This window comes from Rhinolophus hipposideros (genome assembly GCF_964194185.1).
Source record: "Rhinolophus hipposideros genome assembly, chromosome: 6".
Taxonomy (NCBI): Eukaryota; Metazoa; Chordata; class Mammalia; order Chiroptera; family Rhinolophidae; genus Rhinolophus; species Rhinolophus hipposideros.
Window position 1 is genome coordinate 91341992 of NC_138052.1, and position 22527 is coordinate 91364518.

At 40.1% G+C, this 22527-nt stretch overlaps 2 protein-coding genes across 2 annotated transcripts in view; one reads left to right on the forward strand and one right to left on the reverse strand.

Moving 5' to 3' along the window:
* The window catches only part of COL4A4 (collagen type IV alpha 4 chain), a 118461-nt gene extending 101740 nt beyond the window's left edge, over nt 1-16721 (reverse strand). The window contains exons 1-3 of the mRNA XM_081052078.1: nt 16654-16721; nt 16280-16415; nt 3185-3328 (exon numbers count right to left, since the gene is read on the reverse strand). The gene's annotated coding sequence lies outside the window, so the exon portion shown is untranslated. The remainder of the gene's footprint in view (nt 1-3184; nt 3329-16279; nt 16416-16653) is intronic.
* Nucleotides 16722-16851: 130 nt separating this feature from the next.
* Nucleotides 16852-22527, forward strand: part of COL4A3 (collagen type IV alpha 3 chain) — a 155743-nt gene continuing 150067 nt past the window's right edge. The window contains exon 1 of the mRNA XM_081052082.1: nt 16852-17090. Coding sequence (XP_080908208.1) covers nt 17004-17090 — 87 coding nt within the window. The 5' untranslated portion in view covers nt 16852-17003. The remainder of the gene's footprint in view (nt 17091-22527) is intronic.

Genomic DNA, 22527 nt, shown 5'->3' on the forward strand with positions numbered 1-22527 from the left:
TGCAGCATTATGATTATACTAAAAATCACTGAATTATAATCTTTAAAAGAGTCAAAATGGTAAACTGTATTTTGTGAACTATATCTCAATTTAAAAAGAAAAACTATTTTGACTCAAAGAACTCTATACTTTGATAAAAGCTCTCTTTGGCTCAAAAATTTGAAATGCCTCATTATTTAAAAGTTTGACTTCTCTGAAGACCTGTACCTATGAGAATTGGGTAGAGAGACAAAAATTGGGAATGTTGGTATTACAAGCTATTTTTAAATTTCTGGATAAACTAACTCAATGGTGTAATTATGGGAGACTAGTTTCCCAAGTAAGTGGTAGGGCAACATTCCATGATACAGTTTCAAAATCAACAGAAACAGAATCACTTTGAGTGCCCAGATCTTTTCATATCCCCTAATCCATCATTTTAAATATTTTTTAGTTGCATTCTAGAAGCAAGTCCCATTAAAACAAATTATTGTTTTGGTAGGAACACACAAATTGTTTTAAATCATTCAAAATGCACTCAATATTTGAAAGAAATAGGGAACACGGGAAAATTTTAAAGAAAACCAGAGATATTTGCATTTAAACCCCAAGATAAATACATGATGAAATTAATCTCCACACATATTATGATAAAGGTTGCACAAAGGGGGATATTATTAAAATAGAGTGTTTCTGTGGTCATCTTTTAAAGGGATAATGCCTGATTGTGGATCATAGGACTAACACCTAGGAGTTTCTCAGTACATTTTGATTGGATGGATGGATGGATGGATGGATGGATGGATGGATGGGTGAATGGGTGGATGATGAGTGATGAAAGGATGGATGGATGGATGGGTGGATGATGGATGGATGGGTGGATGGGTGGATGATAATGGATGAATGGATGGATGATGGATGGATGGATGGGTACATGATGGATGGATGGATGGGTGGATGATAATGGATGAATGGATGGATGGGTGATAGATGGATGGACCTATCAATATGCAGAAACCTAACTGGTCTCCCATTAGTCAGTGGGACTACCCAATGTGAAAGGACACTGACTAACACTGAAAGGACACTGCTATACTGGGAGAAGCCAAAGGATTTTCATCACCATACACTTAGTTACCATATAAGTTCTACAACAATAGGGATTTTGTCTTCTTTATTCACGAATATATCCCTGGTATCATAATAGTGCATGGAATATAGTATGTGCTCAATAGATAGTTGTTGAATGAATGGACTTATAGAAGATATTTTGGGACCTTTAGAATGTGAATCAAATATACTTAATAGGGGATGTAAGATGAGGCTAACTTTGAATATATGTGAGGGAGTAAGAGAAGGGAGAATAAGGCGATGGAGAGAGGAACCATGACAGCCTTGGGAGAAGTGAAGAGAAACTGACATTCCTAGTTATACACGTATCGAGGGCTCTCTGCGAAGAGTGTTGCCCACATCAAGTCACTTAGTTTTCACTACTGTATATTAAGAAAAGTATTATTTCCATTGTACAGGAAAAACAAACTGGATCAGTTTAAGTACTTTGTACAAAGTCACAGACCTAATACGTGGCAGAACCATGGCTTTTTGAGTCCAATATACATCCCTTCTCCCACATGACACCCCAGTGTGGCAGCCTTCAGACTATTCTATTCTCATACTCCCATAAGAATTTTGAGAAACCTCTGCACACCAACTCTTCTTTTTTTTTTCATTTAACACTTAAAAATTTCATGTCTTTAAATAGTTAAAAAAAAAAGTATACTTTGGAATGCTGTAAATGGTGTCCTATAGAATAAAACTATGGCAGCATTATTTTAGATGTGGCCAATAGCTCACAATGCCTCAGCAATCTGATTTTCACAACCATTAGTTTAAAATAGATTCATACAAATTCTGTAACAGTTGGGAATTTTACATTATTTTTTTCTTGAATTTGTATTTCCACTTAACTCCCACACATATATCCTAGTGCAATATAATTTTATACTTCAAAATCTTGTATTGATCACCCTATCATACTTCTCTGCAACAAAAATATATATATATAAATTGAACATTTTTTATTTCCTATGACCACAAATCTCTGTCTTAAAAACAAAATTTTTTCCTCCTGGATTGGCTTATACTTATGATTAGTAGTATACAGTCCATCAAAAGCATAAATAAATTTAAATCTTGATACACAATTATTAAACATTAAGAGTGAAATTTTATTGGAAATGTAGTTTGGAATGAATAAATGGGGCTTTTTTTGTTTCTTAATTAGTTTATTTAGCCCTAGATTAATAATACTTCTTACCAGAATGAAACAGGTTCAGCAACAATCCTACTTCCATTTTAATTTTTAAACCTGTAAATTCTAATAATCCTTATTCACAAAAATAAGAAGTTGTGAATGGAAGGCATTTATTATACAAATGTCACTCAGATTATATTCCAAAGCAATACAGAATTAAGCATCCAGAATCATCTTGGTGATCTACCAGCTGATAAGTCTTTCTTCAATTGTGATGAAAGCAATAAGTTAGAAAGCACCTGACTATGTAGCCCAGGAGGTAGAACGCTTTCCAGTCTCAACACCTACATTCACACCCCACAAGCAGTGCTTACACTCTGGGGCAAAGCAGGGAAGTAACACTGGGGAAGCAAGAGGGCAGAGGAATGGGGCACCAGGATGCCTATCTTTTGAAAAGTAGGAGGACAATTGTGGAAGGGGAAGCGAGAACCTGGACCCAGGGCCCATTTTCAGATAGAACAATTCTAAGAAAGAATATATATAGCAGAGAATCTGGAAATTGATTCCTTTATTTAATTTTCCAAGCTGCTTGCATAACTCTCAAAATCATTTTGTCTCCCAAGGTCCACGTGTCTCAGTTTGAAGAGCTCTGCCTTGGATGGGCTGCCAAACATGAGAGAGAGAGAGAGAGAGAGAGGAGAGAGAGAGAGAGAGAGAGAGAGAGAGAGAGAGAGAGAGAGAGAGAGAGAGACGGAGGGAGGGAAGGAGGGAGGGAGGGAGAGAGAGAGAGAGAGAGAGAGAGAGAGAGAGAGAGAGAGAGGAAAGAAAAATGCTCCCTTGTTCCGATTCACCTGGAATGAGCCTCAGACGACTATGTGCTTATGCCACAGGTCTGTCCTGCCCAAAACAAGCCCCAGAAGAATCACAGAACCTCTGTGACTGTTCTCCTACCTGAGATGCTGCAGTACCTGAGCAGAGCCCCCATAATATCAGCTGGACACCGTGAACATGGCCATGCAGAGAACTCTGTAGTTCACAAACGCTGCCCACACGTAATCCACAACAATCTATGCAGATTTTCTTCGTCGCAACTGCCTGTATTAAGAGCACAAAAACTTTGGTCTCAACCAATTTTTTGACATCACTCTCAGAACATCATCCCTCTAACCTACCTTGTTACAAATAAAACGCCGTCATCACAGGGGATTGGCCAAGGCAGTGTGTTTCTACCACTACTATTACCAAAAAAAAAAAAAAAAGAAGAAAGAAAGAAAGAAAAAAATCCCTCCACAATCCAAAGTGCTATGCCATGAAAAACATACACACACAAATAGCTTTGGGAGACTGTCTACCTGGGAAACGTCTGCAAAAGTTGTGTGCCTTTCAAAAGACATGACTTAGTTTGCCAGCTGTTATTCTAAGAAGCGGGTGTTTTCTATACACTACTGCATCAGAGCCCTCTCAGCCCAGTTAAGTGGGGGTGTGGCCAGGTTTTCATCACCTGATCCTGTTTCCCAGCCACATGAAAAGGTTGAAGAAAACTACCTGAGCCAACCCAGAGCTTGGCACAAAACTCTTTCTCTGGGCTGGAGGATGGCACCAAAAGATCATCTGGATCAGTCCTCTTGGAAGGCTAAAATTAGGAAACTGAGAAAAGAAAAGGGAATGAGAGAGGAAAGAGGCATCAGAGGTACCCTGAGGTAGAGGCAGGCATTAGAAGGCGGGGACAGGTGAAGGCGAACTGCAAGACTAAATTTAGAAGAAACAGATAGGCTGAGTAATCCTACAAAGCTGTTATCAAGAGAGGAAAATGTAAAAAGATAGACAGAGGTTGTCATGAGAGGATGAAAGACTAGATCATTTCTGAGGATGGCCCCATTCCTGGCACAGGTGTTACTTGAGCAAACTGGCCTGGGCAGTGGGTCCAAAGGCTGTGACACCCCAATAGGGAGCTTACGTGGAGTTCCCCCACAAAGCGAAGCTGAACATAAGTGCCCTGGGCCTTTGACATCCCTTTGCTCACCAGCCCACGTAAGGTCCACAGGCATTTTCCCAGTGTGTATTTGCATCGGTGATTTTCCAGCATGTATATTCAGTAAAATCACTGTTCTCTTTCTTCAGCTCCCCAGGATCATTTTCTTCTTCACTCATGAAAATCCCTGCACTTCATTTCCCCTGAGACTCCTTACGAGTCTCTGCCCAATGTTTTCCAAATGTTAGGTCTGGGAACAAGATCTGAGGTCTTCCGAATCATAATCTCTACCATGGGGAATTTGTTTTCTCTGCAACCCAGTCTTGAAAAGAAGGACACCCTGCTGGGGTTCTCATCAACTGGGGGGTGGGGGTGAGCAATGATCAAGATGGAAGGACCAGATAAACTGGAAACTGAGCATCAGAATCTTCTAGTCACAAAAGATAGCAGAAGTACAATGTCTTCTGTTTTCCCAAGTAACATGAAGTCTTTGAGTACTTTTTAATAATAACATTTTTTCGTTCTTTCAGTGAAATAACTTCCTGTCAATGCAGTGACTACATGTTCTTTCCTTTGAACCTTCTGACACTGAACTATCTGAAGTCTCTATTCAAGACTACATTGTTTTGATGGTTTGAACACCTGTTTGTACATACCTTTATCTTTCCAAAACAGAATTCCTAAAGGCTCAGCTTTTACAAAGAAATAAGCAAAGGGCATCAAAGTTCAGAAACAGGCTCTTGTCTACCTTGGAGGCTGACATCTCCTTTCAAGACTTATGCATTCCTTGTTAAGAGATCACCTGACCTCCCCCCAACATACAAGCTGGTTACTTGGTTTTGCTCTAAAATGCCACCACTTTGGGTTGACTGTACCTGCAGTCTTTCAAAGACCTCACATTAGTTTGAACTTTTTAGCAAAACCAGTCAATCTCATCAAATATCACAAGGTTTTTAAAGTGGGTATGAGTCTGGGTGGTCCATAGACCACTGGTATATGTCCGGAACTTCCTATTTTCTAGGAAGCAACAGGGAAAAACTTGAGAAGTACTCAAGTAAATTCTTGAGAATGACTGTGAGTTCCAACTTGACTAGAATGTGGCTGGTTTATGGCCAAGTCCGCCCCCACCTCTCTTTCCCTCCTGGTTCAGTTGAATTGTTTGAGAGTGCTGCACAGTCCTTAATTGACCTTGGAATTGAGTTTGCTAGTATAGGGCCAAATGGATCATATCTTAGTTAATCCACCATTCTGCCAACATTGGCTTTTATTGTAGTGTTCCCTTTTGCAGTCTCTTCCCAATATGAATGGAAAATTTGACACTATAATAATGTTACCACGTGGGAAAGACATGGAAGTGATACATGTTCCAAAAATATACAACTGATTTTCAAAACCGGATGGGCCCTTTACCTCCAAGTTAAGAATGACATTCTTGACTCAGAATGCTGTGTGTCTCTTTCCAAAAACACTAATCCCCCTGGTTTCTGGTGGTCTGTGATTTTCCCCTCTGGGCAGGGCTGGAGTGACCATCTCAAGTCCCTGGACCTTTCAGACCTCCGGGAGCTGCCTTCGGGGAGAGCTCTGGCAGTAACACCTTAGGATCCCATCAGACAAGGCCCACCCCCCACCCCACCATACTGTGAGGCTGGCATTTGCCTTCATGACTTCTCCCCTTCTCAGCAGAGCCTGGCTGCCTTCCTCTCCTGGTGCCTTGAGCCCTCATGGTTAGGGATGAAAGTGGCGCTCTGGAGTTAGACTTCTGTTGAGTGCGTGATCACTTAGCAGTGTAACCCTGAGCAAGTTTGTAACTCCTCTCAACTCTTGATTTCTCAGTATGTAAAATTAAGACCTGAGAGAATTACGTAAGTCTAAATTAGTGTCTACCACAGTGCCTGACCTGTGGGATCAGCTTAATAAATATTTATTTCCTTCCTTCTTAATTCATCATGGAGGCAAAAAGAACTCCCGCTATATTAGAGAAGGGATGGTAAGTTGGGCACTGGGGCAAGCCTGAGCAGACTTGATCTGGAAAGGGTAAGCCTGGGAAGGAAGGAAGGGGTGAGATTTGATCTGGGAAGGTAGATCTGGGGAAATGAAAAGGAAGAGTAAGTTATGACCATCCCTCTTAAAGTAACTTTTAAATACCAGGAACGAGGAATAATGGAGAGGGATGAATCTTCAGTTAGCTCAGAAGAAGAAGGTATGAAGAAGAAGAATTCTAGTGAGAGTCAGGGTTCACCTAAGCTGACTCTGAGAGGATACTGGGAGAAGGTTGGCATTTAGTTTTATCAGCCAGAAAGCTGAATCCCTCTGCTGTCACCACTGCTGTTGCAGAGACTGATACATCTTCCCTCTCTTCCTCCTCTCCTTCTCCACCGTCCTTCCAGTCATCATCACCATCATAACCATCACCATCGTCATCCCATCATAAGAAATTATAATGAGCAGCATTTTCAGAGGCCCACCTGTGTTCTAAGCATTGTGCTAAGGGCGTAACACAAACTGCAAACCCTATGAGCTAACGAATATGATTACTCCTTTTTACAAATAAGGTACACAGTTAGTAAGTGACATTTCCAGAATTCAATCTCGAAAGCTTTCCTTATAAACCTCAATACTATACAGCTTCAAAATTCATGGAAATTCATGGGTGAGTTTCCAGGAACTCATGTCTGGGAAGAACAACTTTAGCCATCAATATGGCAGTAGCAGGAAGAGTCAATTAAAAAATGTAATGATGCACTACGATACGAAGACATTCTGCTTCCTGTGAATAACAGAGAACTAGAGTTCTCGTGCAAAAGTCTTTATGCTTGGAATTTCATATTGAGAAACTCCTATACGACAGTCGGGGATCTTAAAGGTGCCATTTCTAACCCGGATTTAGGAAATTCAAATGTTAAATTATTTGAGACAGCTGAGAAGGCAAAAGAGAAAGGGAGTTCACAAGTGTCCAAATGAACTTTTAAGTTAAACAGAAATATTAGAGTGGATGTGCAACTGTTTTATAAGATAAGAAGAAAGCTTTCTCTTGGTGGGTAAGAATTGTATGTGTGTGAGTCTTGTGCCTTGTCTAAGCAGAGCTTCATCTCCTTTTCTTCATGGTTGCATTCCTGTCTTCTGCCCCGCCTCTAACTGCCTTGCTTCTGGCAGGAGTTGGTTCCTAGAGACTCAGAATCTCCGTAGTGGGTCTTTCCCTAACAGACAAAACTTGTAGACTCCCCTAAGAATGGTTCTGCCACTCTGGAACCTAATAAGGATTCAAACTATGCCATCCCGTAGTCTGCTACAGACCATAAAAACAGTCAGTGTTTCAGTGTGGCTTTTACACATCAGTAAATAACTGAGCAAATACAAGAGAATGTGCAATGTACTGAATGAGGATGTCATGTGGATGGAGTGGCCAAGATAATTAACAATTGAAAGGTTCACAAAACCATTAAAAATTCCTTGATTGATGCAAGATTGCTCCCCCAACCTAAAATTTGGAAATGAGATTATTTTTGAAACTTCAAAAATTGAGGATAAGAAAAGGTCTATACTAATTTTTACACCAAAAATATCAAGCATATGGGAATAAAATAAAATGATATATAGAATCTTGACTTAATATGGAAATTATAAGGAAAAGATTTATAAGTTCAAATCTACTAAAAATGCAATAATGCTTAAAATTTCAACTGGTTTACCATTAACTAGCCTGTCATTAACCCAAAAACAATATTTTTTCTGGAATAATTTCTCTATATTTTTTTTACAACATAAATAAACACCTATGATTATTACTCATTTAAAAGCATCTATTAACCTCCCATTTTGTATTAAATCCCATGCTAGGCACTTTGAATTAAAAAATGATTTTGATTTATCTGAAGTAATTCAATATTACTTTTAAGTACATGGGGGGAAAGGTGTATATTGTAATCACTAAAGTAACCACTAAAAATAATGCAGACTGATATAACTAGAAGCCAATAAAAAATTAAGACAGAACACTAAAGAAAATTTGATTAACACAAATAAAGGCTAGAAAGAAGAAAAGGGACACAAAACAGATGAGACAGATAAAAAATAAATGGAAAAATGGCAGACCTAACTATAACTATATCAACTACTTTAAACAAAAGGTACTAAACATGCCTATTAAATGGCAAATATTATCATACTGGATTTAAAAAAGAAAAAGGCAACTACATGATGTTTACAAGATACACACTTTAAATAAAAAGGCAGAGAGATTGAAAGTAAAAGGCTACAAAAAGATATACCACACAAACAATAAGCGTAAGAAAGGCAGCCTGGCTATATTAATAGCACATAAACTAGACTTTAAGATAGGAAGAAACATTTAATAAAGACCAAAAAGTTAATATATCAGAAAACTATAAATATTATAAATATGTGGGTTTAATAATACGACTTCAAAATATCCGAAGCCAAAACTGAAAAACTAAGGGAAGAAATAGATAAATTCTCAAACATAGTTGGAGACTAACTCTTCTCTTCATTATTGATAGAACAAGGTGGAAAGTATCATTATCAATGTCATATATCAATATCTTCTGTGTCTGCCAAGAAACAAAAGATCTGAGCAATACTATCAACCACCTTGACATAATTGAGATATATATATATATATATGCATATCTCAATATTCATCATATATATACATATATACATATATATATATACATACACGTATATATGTGTGTATATATATATATATATATATATATATATATATATGATGATAGCCAACAACTACAGAGTATAGATTTTTTCAAGTGGACATGGTATGTTCAAGACAGACCATATGCTGGACCACAGACCAAATTTCAGTAGATTTCAAAAGACTGAAATCTTGCAGAAAATTAAATTGGAACTCAATAATAAACCATCTAGGAAAATCCCAAATATTTGGAAATTAAACAACACACTCCAAATAATCCAAGGCTCAAAGAACAAACCAGAAAAATTAGAAAATATTTTGAACTGAATGATAATAAAAATGATATATCAAATTTATGGTATACAACTTAGTGCAAAGAAATCGTATTTCTAAATGTTTATATTAGAAGAGAAGAAAAGTCTAAAGTCAGTTACCTAAGTCTCTGTCTTAGGAAACTGGGAAAAGAAGAGAAATTGAACCTGAAGTAAAAGGTAGGAAACAATAAATATAGGAGAAGAAATAAAGGAGAAAGTATTCAAGCAACAAAGAAATTCAATGAAACCCAAAGTTGGTTCTTTGACATTTTTAAAAGGTAAATAAAATGATAGAATTGACAAATTACCAATATAAGATATGAAAAAGAGAAAACCACTACAGACCTACAGATATTAAAAGGACACAGAATCTGCTGTATAATTATATGCCAATAAGTTTGATAATTTACAAGTTATGAACACATTTTATAACAGATGCCAATTAACACAACTGACACAAGAAGCAATAGAAAAATCTGAATAGCCCTGTATCAAAGAAAGTCATAATTAATTAAGTTTGTAGTTAGAAACCTTCCCCAAAGAACACTCAAGGGCCAGTTGGCTTCACTGATTAATTCTTTCAAACATTTAAAAAGAAATACCAATTATTCACAGACTCTCCCATGAAATAGAAGAGAGAATGCTGGTCAACTCATTTTATTAGGCTAGTATTACTCGGATACCAAACCAGACAAAGACATTACAAGAAAATGACAGACCAATATCCCTCATGAACATGAACACAACTCTCCTTAACACAATATTAACAAATCAAATCCATATATATGTAAAGTCAAAAGACCTAGGGCAGTATAAGCTATTTTTGAAAGAGCAACAAAATTGGAGGACTTACACTACCTGATTTCCAGACTATAAAGTTATAGTAATAAGGACAATGTGGTATTGATGAAAGAAGAGACACGTATATCAATGGACCAAAAAGACCCAAACATACATGATCAATTGATTTTTCAAGAAGGTGCCAAAGAAATTTAATTGAAAAAGAAAGTCTTTTCAACAAATGGTATGGGAACAACTGTACAGCCATATAGAAAAGAAGATTAAAAGTAGATCCTTACCTCACACCAGGCCTTCAAATTAACTCAAAATGAATCCTTGACCTGAATGTAAAAATACTAAAAAAGAAGAAAACATAGGAGTAATCTTTGCAACTTTAGCCTATGTGAAGATTTCTGAGATTATAAGAAAAGCACAAGCCATAAACGAAAAAGTCGATAAACTGGGTTTGATCAAAATAAAAACATTAGCTTTTCAAAAGATATCAATAAGGAAATGAAAAGACAAGCCACCGAATGGGAGGAACTATTCATAATAAGTATATCTGGCATGGATCTTGTATCCAGAATACATAAATAATTATTATAACTCAACAGCGGAAAGAGAAATAATTTTAATGGGGAAAATTTTTGAATAGACATTTCACAAAAGTTCTATAAATGAATAATAAGCACGTGGAAAGATGTTCAACATTTTGAGTTATCAGGGACATGATAAGACACACTGAGGGGTGGCCGCACGACTCAGTTGGTTAGAGCACGAGCTCTCAACAACAAGGTTATCGTTCAATTCCCTCATGGAATGGTGGGCTGAGCCCCCTGCAACTAAAGATTGAAAATGATGACTGGACTTGGAGCTGAGCTGCGCCCTCTACAACTAGACTGAAGGAAAATGACTTGGAGCTGATGGGCCCTGGAGAAACATACTGTTCCCCAATAAAATTAAAAATAAAAAACAACACACTGACATACTACTGTGTATTACAATAGCTAAAATTTTAAAAACTGACAACACCGAAGAATGCACCACTAATATATGGAGTAACTGGAACTCTCACACATTACTGGTGACAACGTAGACTGATACAACTATTTTGGAAAACTATTTCTTTTATAATTAAATGTATACCTACCATATGATGCAGACATTTCGCTCCTAGGTATTTATTCAAGAGAAATCAAAATACATGTTCACACAAAGGCTTGTATAAAAATATTCATAGCAGCTTTACTTGTAATAGCCCCAATCTGGAGACAATTCAAATGTCCAACAATAGGTAAATGGATTTTTTTAAAAAGCAGTGTCCATACAGTGGAATACTACTCAGCAGTAGAAAGCAACAAACAGCTGATACGTAAAACATGGATCCAACTCAATATTGGTCTGCTGAGTCAAAGAAGCCCGACACAAAAGGGTACATGCTCTATGAGTCCCTACTAAACCATGCCAACTGATCTACAGAGACAAAGCAGATCAGTTGTTGCCTGGGAGTGGGGGTGGATGGACTGCAAAGGGGCAAGAGGCCACTTTTGGGAGTGACAGAAAAGCTCAGTATGATGGTGGTGTTGGTTCCACAGGGTCAACTCATCTACAAAACTCCTTGAATTGGGTACTTCAAATAGGTGGAGGTTTTTGCACATAAAACCTCTATACCTCAATAAATCAATTTTAAAAAAATTCATCTCTGTACCTGCCCTCAAAAGGCATTGCAACCCAGAAAAAGTAAAATATATGACAGTTTCTGTGCTATGTAACCAAGGTCTTCACAGAGACCATGATCTTTGATCTTTGACCTAGATCTAAATATACTGGTAGTTCCCCAGAGAGACTCAGGGGAAGGTCCCTGAGGTAGAGGGAACAGCAAGTACAAAGAAAGGCACGAGCTGAAGAGGCGCATACGGTGACACTGAGAAGACTGGGGTGACACAGAGATCAGTTAAAAGTTGATTTTGGACCACTCTATTCCATTCTAAGAAGTGTGAAAATAGTTATAAAGACAAAGAAGAACTTCTGGAAGCTTTAAAATGAGCAAGTGACATGATGTATGTGATGGGCATTACTAATGTTCAACCATTATTTCCAGCTCTCTTTCCAGGCATGTGGTACATTTCATTTCCCCACCACTTAACAAAATGAAGCATGGTCACGTGACAGCTTTGGGCAATGAAATGTAAGTGGAAGTAGTATGTGTCACATCCAAGTGGAAGCTTTTTGAGCAGTTTTTGATATGGCACATTCTCTTCCGTTTCTGAGGTGATCAGAGAAGAACATCTTGAGTGGGAATTTCCAGGAGATTTCTGAGAGGCTGTAACAAGCAGAGCCTCTTCCCCTTTCCCACTTCCCTACATCCTGTGATGAATACGTAGTATAAATAGCGAGAAAGAAAAAAAAAAAAACTTGTCGGTGTCAGACTCTGAAACTTGGAGATTGTAACTGCCCCAAAAGTATCTTTTCTGATACAATGTACAATTTTAAGTGGAACTCTGGCACCAACATAAAAGATGGATTTCAGAGGCGAGAACTCGCAGGGAACTAGCTAGAAGGCTATGTAATCCAAAGATGATAAATGCAGACTCCAAGGCAGGGCCAGGAGCTTAGAAAAGCAGTGAAAGAATCTGGAGATGTAACGGCAAGAACTGACATGTGTTGATAATGACTCTGAGATTCTAAAGAACCTCAGAGTCTAACTGTTCTAGACGTGTTGAAAAGAGAAAGTTCTTGAAAGAAGGATGACTCAGTGGGAAGATGAAGTAAAAAAAAAAAAAAAAAAAAAAAACCACAAAAAATTATTTAAAAAAATATTTAAAATTAAATTTAATCTTCTGAAAATATAAAAGGAGCTACAGGTAGCCTGGCAAAGTACAACTCATCAAAAGCAGAGTCCCATTTCTCTACAATGAATGCTCTAAAAAGATGATGAGGGCTGGCCCGGTGGCTCAGGCAGTTGGAACTCCGTGCTCCTAACTCCGAAGGCTGCCGGTTTGATTCCCACATGGGCCAGAAGGCTCTCAACCACAAGGTTGTCAGTTCAATTCCTTGACTCCCACAAGGGATGGTGGGCTGCACCCACTGCGACTAGCAACGGCAACTGGACCTGGAGCTGAGCTGCGCCCTTCACAACTAAGGCTGAAAGGACAACAACTTGAAGCTGAACGGCACCCTCCACAACTAAGATTGAAAGGACAACGACTTGACTTGGAAAAAAGTCCTGGAAGTACCCACTGTTCCCCAATAAAGTCCTGTTCCCCTTCCCCAATAAAATCTTAAAAAAAAAAAAAAAAGATTATGAACTTTGGAAGAAAACAGACCTGGGTGTGAATCCTGAGTGGATTTGTCCAACTTCATTCATTCAGCAAATAGTAAACAACGTCATGCATTCAGTCAACAAGAATAAAGAACACCAACAGGCCCCTGCCCTATGGGGGCTTATATTCAAATGCAGGGAAGCCAACACTGCACATTTAAGCTATGTGTAGAAAACAGAAATGACATTGTGATTATGAAAAGGGACAAAACTAATAATATAGGGCTTGTCAAAGGCACTGACCACTTACTTCATTTTGTTCAAAACCTTTATCTGGCACCAGTCAAAGTAGAGATCTCTGTGTCTTTTGTATGTGCAAGAAAAACTAACCCCACTTCCCTTTTGCTTTACCACATGTAAAGAACCAACTGTGAAAAATCAAATCTTTTGACCCCAAGATTATTTTTTTTAAATCAATAATTCTGTTGACACCACCTAAGAAGCATACCAAAAACTATACTCAAGGAGGATGTATGTATGTGGTGGTGAGGTGAGGAATGCGGAATTAAGTCTGGCTGTTAGACAAGCCACTTCTCAAAGTCTTGTCTGATGCTGATGAATCACCTGATAAATGTAGAGCCTGATTCAGTGGGGCTGGGGTAGGGCTGAGAGTCTGCATTTCTAACCACCTCTCTAGGACGCCAAAGCTGCTGCTCCCAGGGGTGCTAAAAAAGTTCTAGATGCCTTAGTAGTCCGTTGACCTCCAGGAAGCTAGTAGGATGTGCTTGTCCCTTGACCCTTACTGCTAAGCTGCGAAGAGTGTCTCTACCTTGTGCCACCATTTCTCATCCAGCTTAGTTTTCTTTATGCAACTGGAGAATCACATTGCACTATGTGATTGTTTTGTGAAGACATTGGAGCAAGGGCTTCTAATTGATCTCTGTGTTTGATTCCTACCACTCCGTGAGGTGGGTACCATGATTCTGCTCACTGTACAGAAGAAAACACCCCAGCCCAGAGACAGCAAGCAGGTCACACCAGCAAGTGTGGACAGGATTCAAAATCCAGAGTCTACCGCAGAGACCAAGCTCTTAACCACGGCTTCCTCCTTACTATATTTACATCACAAGTGTCTCTCCTGCTCTTTTGTGGCATCAGAAGTGACTTGCAGTTGACTGTGGGCCCCATTCCAAAGTTGATAAAGTCAAGCCTCGTCTTCCATCAAAATGTCTTGGTGTCAGGAGAGAAAGCAACTAAAACCTAAATTGAGAAATCTTCTGGAATTCGGCAAAAAGAAGGAGCATTTCACACTAATATGAGGGTTTTTTATTCCCAGGAAGTAATGGAATTCATGCAAGATTATCGTGCACCTCGGAATTCTTGGACACTTATTTCATCAACAGAGCACCTGATGTCCTGTCTAAAACAAGGATGGCAGGAGAAGATTCCATGAAAACCTCCCTGTCAATAGGGACACGCTACTCCGTACCACTCTGCAATGTCTGTATCCCGGGCACACGTAAGTCTTAACAAAGAGTTTAATGTGTATTTAATAAATATATAATCTTAATAAATATGATCAATATTAAGTGTTATTTATTATATTTATAATACAATAAATCTTAATAAAGATTTAATGATAAAAATCCTTTTCATTATTCTACTAAGAGGCCCTAATTCAATGCTGCAAACTGAAATATGAATGTAAAACAGCGGCTCTCAAACTTGGTCCCACGTGGGAATCTCCACGGAGCTTTAAAATACACTGATCCCTTAGTCCTACCACAGGGGAGTCTGGTGTACTTGTCTTGGGATAAACTGCATATCAGGATTTTTAGGAGCGCCTTAGAAGATTCTAATGCACAACCGCAGTTGACAATCACAGGCATAAAAAACAGAGGGAAGACTATATTAATTCTACAGCCCAAAAGGGCGGGGCAAGTGTCTTCATTCACTCACTGTCAGACTTTCGCCTACCTATGTAGCTACATAGATCGTACATAGCAATAGACCCATTTTAATTGCAGGCAAGTGGTGCTCACCATCAGTGACCAAACCACACACTTGACACTCCGTGTTTGATGACCAACTGCTGTTTCAATTCAGCAACACTGCTCCCAAGCAGGGCTTCTCAACCTGGAGATGGGATTCAGGAGGCCTGTGACCTTGAATGGGGACAACACCTGCATCCCTAGTTTCACTAACTATCCTGGAAGTGCCGCATTCCAACTTCAGTTAAGAACACAGACAACAAATCACGATCGTTTTGGCAGCTCTTGGCAGTTTGCACCCGCTGGTTTTTGCATGTCACATTTCAGTTTTTTCAGTCACTGCTTTGGGATTAAAGTTATTTAATAGCCCTGTTGTTAGATCTAGGTATTTAATGCAATATTAATGATGACGTCTGTTGCTATGTCGTCACTTTAATACTTTGATAATGGTATTCCAGTAAAACCGATTCTGATTTAATTGTGTCTTATGTATTTAATGCACTTATTCCGAGAAGGGCTGAATGCATCACCAGAGCCAATGTGGTCGGTGGCACATGAAAGGGCACCAGCCCTGCTCTGAAGAGGGTGCCCTAACAAGCCAGATAACTGCGTGTTTTCGCCCAAGGCCACCTCCAAGAAGGGGACTCTCAGGAGGGAGACACCCCAGACAAAGTTGGCTCTCGGTTTCCCCTGCATTTCCGCTGATAAGATTTCGCCTGAAAAGCCAGTTCAACGCAGCAGAGAATAGGATAGGCATTCTCTTTCCCCTCAGCTGCCTCTTGCTCTTGGCATTTCGGAGTGCCCAGCCTGCCAGGCTGGTGGTAACCTGAGCTTCCAAATTAATCAAAACACACAGCGCCCGGTTCAAGCTCAGGCAGACAAGCCCGGGAGCCAGACGTTCTCCTCCGGTGACCCCCGGGCCCCATCTCCCCAGCCCCGCCAGCCAGCCCGCGCGCCCCGCCTGAGCGAGATGCCCTGCTTCCTTCCCTGCCTCCCGCCCAGGCAGGTGGCCCAGGCCCTGAGGCAGTGATTGCTCAGATTGGTCGCGGGCGCCTTACCTCGGGAGGCCGCCCACAGCGCCAGGAGCCTCTCGCGTCGCCGGCCCGCGCGGCACACACCTCCCGGCTCCGCCGCGCCCCAGTCCGGCGCGACTCAGCTGCGTCTTCTCTGCGCTCTTGCTGCCAAGTTCGGCGGCTGCAAGTGGAAGGCAGGTTGGGGAAAGGGAAAGTGGCGAGATGGCACTGCAGGCAGCCGGGAGCCAGCGGGGTCACCTGAGTGCCGACGTCCGGTGCGCCTCCCGATTAATCTGGGCATGGCCGCTAGCCACTCCCTCCGCCCTGCTCGGCCGCCACGCCACGGCACACCCCCAAAATTCCCCACCTCCAACCCGCACCCCTTGCCCCGCTCCAGCTTCAAGACCTGGGAGCATCACCTCCTTAGCCCCTTAGCCTTCGATGCGCGCCCACCTGCCCCGCAGGCGCTCAGCCCTCTCTCGACTCCTGGGCGCGATGCCCGGGTCGGAGGGACAGTGCCTGGTGAGTTGGAGGGGAGGGGGGACGGGGGCGGGACCTGCGCCACTCCTTCCCGTCCCACCGCGCCACAGTCAGCAGCCTCGGTGGGGAGGGACTGGCGGCGAGGCTGAGCCCTACAAAACCCGCCCCCGGGCCGGCTGGCGAGGTGAGCTTCACAGCCGGACGCCCCAACCCGCGCCGCGCAGTGGACGCGGTAGCCGGAGAGCCCGTGGGTCCCGGGACACGCCGGCCCTCTGAGCCGGCGCCCACTATGCGCCCCCGGACGGCGCCGAGGCCGCCCACTCTGCTGCTGCTGCTGCTTCTGGTGCTGCTCGTGGCCGCGCCGGTGGCGGGCAAGGTGAGTAGCTGTCGGCGCCACCCCCACCCCGCGTCGCAGGGACAAGCGGGCCCCACCCGCAGAGGCGCTGTCCCGGAGCCCCTGCCAGCTGGGTGCGGTGCTACGGGCTCCACGCCGGTCCCCGGGTGGGGATGCCCCCGGGAGCAGGTAGAATTCGCGGGGCTGGAGGGAGGCAGAGACAAGGAGGAAACTTGTCGGGTTACCTGGAAGTCAGGGTTGGGAGGGAAAGGCCTCCCAAAGTGGGTAGGTAGGTAGGTAGGTAGGTGATGATTAGATAGATAGATAGATAATAGATAGATAGATAGATAGATAGATAGATAGATAGATAGATAGATAGATAGATAGATAGATAGATAGATAGATAGATAGATGATAGATAGATAAATGAAGGATAGAAGTTGGTAGACGATAACCGCTGAGGACGAATACGTGGAACACAGGGTATAGAGACGCGCTATGTCACTCACGTTGGTGAATCAGAGTCAGCAGCGTGTCTTGGCTGAGAGTACAGAGGGCTGGGAGTGAAAACCCGCGCAGGAGTCCTGCTCACTTTTAGATGTCACTTCCCACTGAACCCTGACCTTTCTGGGGCTCAGTTTCCTCCTTGTCAAAACTTCCTTCCAATGTTCCATTGTGGTCGTTAGGATTGTTGGGAAAAGTAAATGCAGTCACTGAAAAGTGAACACCACCTTAGCCATAGAACTCATGTGAGGATAAATTAAGCAATATGTCACTTCCATTTCTGTTTGGAAGATCCCCATTCATTTAAATCAATTTCTTTTTCTTTGCAATTAGAGATAAATTGGGTATCCTCAAAATTGTTATGGCTCCTAGAGTTGATTTTAACTTGTGAAAGTGCAATTTAACTTTTCAGATGCTCTCTGTGATTTTCACATTTAAAAAATTAATTTGGAAAAAAATAGTTTGGAGTGATAATGCAGTTAAGTTTCATTTCCAGAGATCAGCAGATGTTTTACAAATTTCATGATTGAGATTGATTGGAAATTTTAAAATTGCATGCACATGTGTTACATGAAAAGATGTTTAGAATCTTTGGCCACATGTAATCCAAGTACTTGCCATTTAAATTCAATTTTAAATTAAGACATTACAGATGAAGCTAAAACCCCATTCATATGGAGATGTCCATATCTGTCCCTCTCTGCTGTATAAACAAGATACCACTCTGGCCACCTCATGTCTCTTTCCACACATTTTCTATGCATTTACATAGATGTATGTGGACCCACAAACAATATGTATTTGTGTTTGCATTTTTAAGTGATATTGTGCCATATATATATATATATATATATATATATATATATATATATATTTCCCCTTCGACAACCTACAAATCTCCATACAGTATTTGCCAGTATTTAAGATAGATCTACTTCTTTTTCTTTTTTGCCCCGTTGTATAGTTTTCCACAATACAAATATGCCAAAGTTAATTGAGCCTTTCTCCTATGGATTTACATTTAGGCTATTTAGTGTTTTATATTCTAAAGGGTTTTGTAATCCATGTAATCTCTACATGGAGCTGGTTCTAACAAATGCGCTTTGCATAGACTAGGAATGCCCAACCCAGGTAACTCAGTACTTCTGGGCGTGATGGATGAAACTGGTCCAAGTCAGTGTAGATTGTCTACCAGCTGTAATCCAGGAACAAATAAATCCAACAAGCAAAAAACCTAAAGAAGGTATATGTTGTGAGGAGGCCTGAGGACAACTTCCAGAGCACTGTTTGCAAATCGTTCTAGACTCCAAAAAAGAGGAGAGATTAAGGAGGGGTAGAGAAAGAAGGGAGGAATTACATGTGTGAAAAGACCAGCCAAAAAAAGTGATGCTCTGTGGTCTTGCAACCTCCAATGATACCAATTTTCAATTATATTACATGTTCCCTTATTATTTTTTACATGTAAAATTTTCTGCCTTGATTTTGGCCAAATCTTGGTGACTTCTTGCTGATATAATTAATCCATTTTTGTCATCACTTGAAGTCAGTCTTTGTTAAAGACTTGTAGGGATTATCATTCCCATTGCACCTGCTGAATTACACAATGTCGTTAGAAACCATAAAATGTGCCTTCATCTTCAAGAGAAAAGGAATCACAAGTTCATTGATAACTAGTCAATACAGTGCCAGCATGGCTCTCTCCATAAGGTAACTGATGTTAGCCAAGGCACTAGATCTCTCTGAGCCTCAGTTTTCTCATCTGTAAAATGAGGGAGTTGAAACCCCCAGTGGGGCTAGCAGGTGAGGTAATGAGTGAGGGGGTGGGGCAGGTGGCAGTCTTCAGGGCCAACCAATTCTTGACATTTAGAACTCAGGCTCAGGAATGCCAAAATCCTCGTTTTTTAGGAAAGACGCTAGGAATTCAGCTTCTATTAGCAATCTCTCAAATTCTAGGTGTTGGCAAGTAAGTCAAGTCTTTACAAAGCAAAGGCCTACAGAACACAGGGCCAAACTATATGAGCGAGAGCTAAACTTAGCCTTGAGGCCATCATATTTGTCATCTTTGTGCTGCACTAGGTAAGGACATATTTTGTTCTGAATTTCTGCAAATTTAAGTTAGCATTTCTCAAAACAGAGAGATAGTAGTGGTGTTGACCTCACTTTCCCAGTTCAGACTTGGGTGGAACTGTCTACAACACAATTCGTTCTGAAGAGCCCTGAGTGAAATTCCTCTGCTGCTTTACTGCAGGCACCTATTCCCGGGCCTGCTGTACTGCGCAGCCCAGGTTGTATTTTTCCCAGTCCCAGCTCACCAACCTGAAACAGGGAGGCACTTTGGGATGCCACAGACAATAGGTCTAGGCCAGGAGCTAGAGAGCTCTCCTTCTCTGATACCTGGAGGTGAGGTCCAGGTTTTGAGATAAAATTCATACATACACAGCGGTTTTTGCTCTGTCTTCCATCCCAAGAGGTTTGCATACAGCTGACCTTTGAACAACACGGGTTGGAAATGCAAGTCCACAAATTTTTTTCAAGAAATGCAGACAGCCCTTCCTATCTGCGGGTTTCACATCCTTCGGTTTCCTATGGGCAGTTTTTCAATCAACCACCACTGAAAACAGTATTTTCGAATTCCCAGTCTCAGATTCCCAGCCGAGAATCAAAAATGCTATTTTCAATCAGTGGTTGGTTAAATCCACTGATGCGAAGGGCCAATTGTAGAGTCAAAAGTTACCCCCGAAACTTCGATTGTGTAGCAGAGCAGTGCTCCAAACCACCAATCCCCGCCCCTCCCCCCATATTATTCAGGGTTAACTGTGTATCATTCCCACCACATGGTTTTGTGTTTATACAGCGTGTGTGTGTTTGTGTCTGTGTGTGTTAGTCTACATAAATAATAAATACTGATTTGTGGTCCTTCAAATGTAATAAATAGTTTCACATTATACATACTTGTTGGAGCTTGCTTGTATCACTCAATATTATGTTTTTGGACTTTATCCATGTTGATACATATAGAAGTGTTTTATTTATATACATATGGATGTAAGAACTGTTGCATAGAATCCAATTATATAAAGGACAGTTCATTTTTCCATCCCCCCCCCCCCAAGCTTGTTTCCATCGTTTTCATTTTACAGAGTTGAAATATACGTCTTTGTATATGTGCCATTGTGACAACCAGATTTTTAATTCCTAGGTGGAATTCAAAAAGGGTTCATAGAGAAAGCATATTTTAACTTTTATTAGGAATTGTCAGGTTGAGCTCCAGAAAGGTTGTACCAACTATGTGCCTGAATACCTCTTTCCCCACATCCTCAGCAAAACCTGAGATGCTCACTTGTTAATGGGTGTGAAATGGGCTCTGGTTTTGACTAGTGAGTTTGTGAATCTTTTTGTCTTTTAATTGGCAATTTATATTTCCCTCAGAGTGAATTGCATGGACAACTCTTTGCCTATTTTACTGTAGCCTTGTCTTTTTTGTTACTAATTAATTAGTTATTTATATGTTTGGGTACCAAACCTTTGCCATTTAAATGGGCAGAACATATTTTATTCCAGTCTTTGTTTTTTCTTTTCATTTAGTTATTGGTGACTTCGTGTACAACATTTTTTTCCCACTATAATGTCAAACTTGTCCATTTTTTTTCTTGAGATTTTGTGTTTTGCATCTTTTGAAGAAATCCTTTCCTTGCCTGGAATTATGAAAATATTCTCCTACATTTTTTGAAGTTTTACAGTGTAGCTCTTTTATATTTAGCACTCTTTAATTCTCAAATTGTTTTCTACTTAGGGATATAATATTTTTCTTTCCATACAGATAACAAATTGTCCCAACATTATTTATTGAATTATTATTTATTATTCTTTCTCTAATAAATATTATTTATTATTATTTAATATTATTATTTAATTATTAATAATATTAATAATATTATTTAATATTATTATTTATTATTATTTCTCTAATAAATATTATTATTATTTATTATTCTTTCTCTTGCTGTTCTGTAGTGTTACATCTGCAAACTTGTACCAAGCATCTATTCATCTATGAGACTATTTGTATTTATATATGGGTCTGTTTGTTTAGGGCTTTAATTTCTCACAAGATTTTACAGTTTTCTGCCTTAATTTCTAAATATTTGATATTTTTAGTACTACTGTAAATTGCATATATTTTTTAACGTAATAGTCTAACCATTAAATCTATAACGAAACACAGTTGAATTTTGTATTTTGACATTAATAAAGCAAATTTGAAGAGTTCAAATGCATTTGAGGTTAAAAAATTTTCCTCAAAATACTGCTGTAGCTGCATCACCACATTTTAGTAAGCAGTATTTTAATACCATTAAGTTCAAATTCTTTTCTAATTGATTTCTTTGTCCTATGGATTGTTTAGATGTTTATTTTTTACGATCCAAAAATGGGAAGATTTTCTAGTTATCTTTTTTATAGCATTGTGGTAGAGGTAATATTCTGACTTCAAAGATTTCAATGTATATCAATTAGATCAAGATTTTTGATCATGTTATTACAATTGTAATATATGTGCACATGTTTTTTTATATATCTACTCAGTGGATATTTAATCTGAGAGTCTATACTTTTTTTCATGAAAATTTCTTTTTTATATTTCTCCTTCCCAACTCTCTCTATTCCTGGTGTTCTTGGGATGCGTGCGGGAACTTCTCCTTTTCCTCCAGTTCTCCTAACTTCTTCTATCAGATAACTTTCATAAGCTGCTCAGATCCTCTTGGCTTCATTTTGCTCCTGGACTATGGGCACTTACTTTCCCCAGCCGCCATCTTGGCCATAGACTACACAGGTACAGTTCTTGTAGAATCTATCCTATGGCTCCCTGTTGCACCCTACAAGTGTAGGGATTTAACACCTGGGGGCAAATCTTTGACCAGTGGGAGAAAAGAGCCTTTGGATAAATTCTTGTCTTCTCCCCGCAGAAGAACTGTCC